This window comes from Orycteropus afer, unplaced genomic scaffold, assembly GCF_000298275.1.
Source record: "Orycteropus afer afer isolate SDZICR_OR568_19922 unplaced genomic scaffold, OryAfe1.0 scaffold00292, whole genome shotgun sequence".
Taxonomy (NCBI): Eukaryota; Metazoa; Chordata; class Mammalia; order Tubulidentata; family Orycteropodidae; genus Orycteropus; species Orycteropus afer.
In genome coordinates this window covers 1,880,813-1,885,265 of record NW_006921879.1, presented here as the reverse complement: position 1 = coordinate 1,885,265, position 4,453 = coordinate 1,880,813, and the positions used below count along the sequence as shown (strand labels likewise).

General features: G+C 40.7%; 1 protein-coding gene across 1 annotated transcript; it reads right to left on the bottom strand.

The window, feature by feature from the left end:
• Positions 1–235: 235 nt before the first annotated feature.
• Positions 236–1,177, bottom strand: LOC103205826 (olfactory receptor 1509). The gene has a single exon (XM_007951236.1). The coding sequence runs from the start codon at positions 1,175–1,177 to the stop codon at positions 236–238; it is 942 nt and encodes a 313-aa protein (XP_007949427.1).
• Between the last annotated feature and the right edge of the window lie 3,276 nt (positions 1,178–4,453).

The following is a 4,453-nucleotide window of genomic DNA, read 5'->3' as shown; positions in this document are numbered from 1 at the left end:
TGGCACAGTAGTTAAAGAACTTGGCTGCTAACCAAAAAGATGGCAGTTCGAACCCACTAGCGACTCTGCAGAAGAAATATGTGGCAGTCCACATTCATAAATATTTATAGCCTTGGAAACCAACGGGGCAGTTCTACCCCATCCTATAGATTCATTATGAGTCAGAATTGACTCGAGAGCAGCAGATTTAGTTTTGGTCCTTTGGTCATAATTATATCCACAATCCCAGTGCCCATCATTTATATGATTTCATGAAAACAACTTGTCTCTGTCTGAGCTGCTTCATGGCACTTTTTACCTCCTCGTTTCTCAAGGTATAAATGAGGGGATTCAGCAAAGGCGTAACCACCGTGTAGAAAACAGACACCACTTTGTCAACGGAGTAGCTGGTGTCAGGTCGAGTGTAGATGAAGATACATGGCCCAAAAAAGAGGGTAACCACCATAAAGTGGGCTGAGCAAGTAGACAGGGCCTTCCGGCGTCCCTCAGCTGACTGTTTTCGAAGGGAGACCAGGATGATCGTGTAGGAGGTGACCAAGGCCAAGAAACAGGTGAGGGAGATGGTTCCACTATTAGACACAATTAGCATTCCCGTGAGGTATGTATCTGTGCACGCCAGTTTGATGACAGGAGGAACATCACAGAAGTAGCTATCAATAATGTTGGGGCCACAGTAAGGTAGGCGAATGGTCAAGAAGGTCTGCACCAGTGAATGAATAGTACCTCCCAACCAGAGAGCAAAGACAAGCTGTACACAGACCCTCATGTTCATCACGCTGGGGTAGTGTAATGGGGTACAGATGGCTACATAACGATCATAGGCCATAATGGTCAGCAGAAAGATCTCAGCACAGGCAAAAAGATGTAGGAAGAAGAGTTGTGTGATGCAGTTGTCAAAGGAAATGGTCTTTCTCTCTAAAAGAAATCCCTCCAGCAACTTGGGCACAGTAACAGATGAGTGGCATATATCAATAAAGGAGAGATTGCTCAGGAAGAAATACATGGGGTTGTGAAGACGTGAGGTAAAGATTATGGTAACCATGATGAGAATGTTCCCCAAAAGAGTTAGCACATAAATGACTGAGAATCCCATGAAAGATATTATCTCCACCACCCAGTTGTCAGTAAGTCCCAAGAAGACAAATTCAGTCACTCTTGTTTGATTTACTATCTCCATCCAATGAGTTTTCAAAAAGACCTTGGGGAAAAAAATGAAAGAGGTTATCTTTGTTTTGGTTCTCTAGCACTGTGATAACAGCCATACCACAAATGCTTATCTTTACCAAAGTTTATTCTCTTACAGTTGTTGTTGTTGTTGTTGTTATTTGCCATCAAGTCGGCCCCTACTCATAGCGACCCCTCCTTGGGTTTCCGAGGCAGTATCACTACAGAAGTAGGAATGCCCAACCTTCCTTCCAAGGAGTGGCTGGTGGGTTTGAACCGCCAGCCTTCTGGTTAGCAGTCAAGTGCCTTAGGCATTATGCTAGGAGCTCTGGTAGCATAGCGCCTAAGGCACTCGACTGCTAACCAAAAGGCTGGAGGTTCAAATCCACCAGCCACTCCTCGGAAGGCAGGATAAGCAATCTACTTCCGTAGTGATATCGCCCCAGAAGCCCAAGGAGGGGTTGACTGTACATAATTTCTCTTACAGTTTAGGAGGCTAGAAGTCTGTGGTAGTTTGTTTTGTGTGTCAACTTGGCTGGGCCTGGTTGAGTGGCTGGGCAGCTTGTGATAGTTAATCCCCATGAGGAGCCATGGTGGGATCTACCACAAGCAGCTGGGTAGCTGCCTTTGGGTATGTGATCTCTTTCCTGTATATAAGGAGAAGCCTTTAGGTATGGTCTCTAGCCTTTGGCACCACCCTGCATGTAGCTGTGTCGTTGCTCAGCAGCCTGCTATGCTCTGCTGACCTTGGGACTTACAGTGGACTTAAGTTAATGGCCTGCCATGTAGATTGGTAAATCGGGACTTACCTTTTGACTTGTCAACCTTGGGGCTTCTCAGCCTCAGCAGCCAGCAGCTGTCTGAGTGAAGAAACGCCTCTAGCTCCAGTGGGCCAGGAGCAGGAGTCAGAGCTGGACCCCAAGGCTGAGGAGTTAGATTCAACTCACAGTAACCCCTCCCTGGGTTTCCAAGGCGGTATCTCTACAGAAATAGATTGCCCAGTCTTCCTTCCGAGGAGTGGCTGATGGGTTTGAACCACAAGCCTTCTGATTAACAGTGAAATGCCTTAGGCACTGTGGTAAAGCAAGATATATACTTCAGCTCCTCTGTTCAATTAGAATTTTCTTAAAGTGAAAAACCACACATGACTTATCTCTTGCAGTACTCAGCACTGAGTCTTGCATACAATGGATAAGCCAAAAAAAAAAAAAAAAAGTATTTGATCTGAACCTAACTTCTTTGGTAACCTGAAAAGAGAATCCAATTCATCCGTCACAATAGAGCTAATAAGTGACTTTAGACGCTTAATTTTTAAAATTCTGTAATATGATTTGTCTCCTAGGAGAAATCAGTGTAAACACAAAAGTTTTATGCTGTCAATATACACATACTCTTACATACGTACTAGATCTCAGTTCTCCTGGCCCTACCCAGCTGTTGCCTCCAGAGAGTTAAGCCAAATTAACTCCTAAATCTCTTTTAATATATTGTTTTTAGTTTCTTTTAAAAATATTATTATTATTCACAATATATAAGAGAATATTCTACCCAGTTGCCAACTAAAACAGGGAAAGCGGGCTCTGTGAACAAAAAGTGCTCCAAGGTTTTAGAGGTAAGGATTTTTAAAGGTCGGAGCCAAGTGGTGTGCTCTGCATAAAGAGAAAGCATTCGACAGCACTTACCCACACATTGCAGCACTGTATCTCATGGCGAACTACGTCCCAGAGAGTGATCCTGGGAAGGAGAAGTCTAGGGGAGCAGAGCTCCCATGCCTCATCTGCAGTCCTCCATATCTCCTCCAGAACAGCCAAATCTAATCTATATGCTGACTTTCAGAAAACAGAAAGAAAAACTTTCTCTAGTGGTAATAAGAACCCTTCATTTAGACTAAGAAGCAAACACAGACAGACTGGATGAGCATCTGACAGTAGAAGAGTTTAGTTTTTTCTTTGGAAGGTGGGATCATATTCAACTTCATTCTATAAACATTTATGAGTGCCTAATTTATTTCAGGCACTGTGCTAGAATGCAAATACAAAGAGGCACAGAGAAGTAATGGTCTTGATTCCTCCTAACCTAAACACTCCATAATCTTACGGCTTTTTTTGATACCTAGGAAAAGAGGACAGAGCTGTGGCAAAATCTAATTTAAAAATAAATTTCCTAACTGATATCAGACACTTACCACCTGCTCATATGTCTCTGCCAATATTCAATTCTCCTTTTAAACCCTGTTACAGAAGCCTAGGACACAAAATCAAGAAGCAATAGCTGCACAGGTTTCAAGTCATAATCCCAGGCATCTTGAAGAATCCTGGAGAGTGTGGGTATTTGCATGTGTATACATGTGTGCATGTGTATGTTTTTGTTTTGTTTTTTTTTTTTTTTTGGTAATGTTTCCTCCCCTCCCCTCCCACCCGTATGTGTGTGTATTTAGGTGGTTTCTTGGAAAGCAATACACTGAAAATGTATACTAAATCCTAAAACAGAAGAGAAGTTAAAATGATTCTGATAAATTAAAATGGCCCTCTAGTAAATCTCTAAACACAATTTATGCAACATAATCAGACAAATGGTTGAAATAGGATCTTGCTTAGTACCGTGCATACATGTGCATACCCTAAAAAGCATGACAAGCACATAGGTAAAAGAGATAGTAAAACTTACCAATTTTCTCCAGTTATGCCAGGAAATTTTAGCTAATTGTTATAATGTTCTTTTATTCACTTTTTTCACAATTATTTCTAGAAATGAAACAGAGAGACAGCAAAATATAAAAAGACAATAAAAAAAACTCAGATTTGAAAAGTGACAACTGGCTTCCTATTTCATTTCACCTTTTTAATATTGGTCCCTGGATTTTTTAATCCTTTTACTTACCTGCAAATTTTTCATTTGTTAATTTCAAAACTTTTGCTTTCTTTCTGGCCAAGATAGATGGGAACTAAGTCTATATGTCATTCCCATTACACTCAGTAACTACTATGGGCACTGTTAGAATTGTATTTTATCAAGTTCCAGAATCTGGTATTCAATGACCACTAATTTAATATTAAAGAAGCAAACATTTATTAGATAAGGAATGTAATTATTTCTAGTTAATAGAAATAAATAGCATACTTTGGGAGATACACCCTGAGACTGACTTTAAGCTAAAGTCTTATAGTAAGAAAATATAAGCATTGTTAAGGAGCTATTGTAAAATCAAAGCCAAATAGTCTTAGGTTCTATGGCTGTCCAATTGGGCTAATAAACATTGTTGACTGAAGACCTTTTTTTTTTTTTTTAA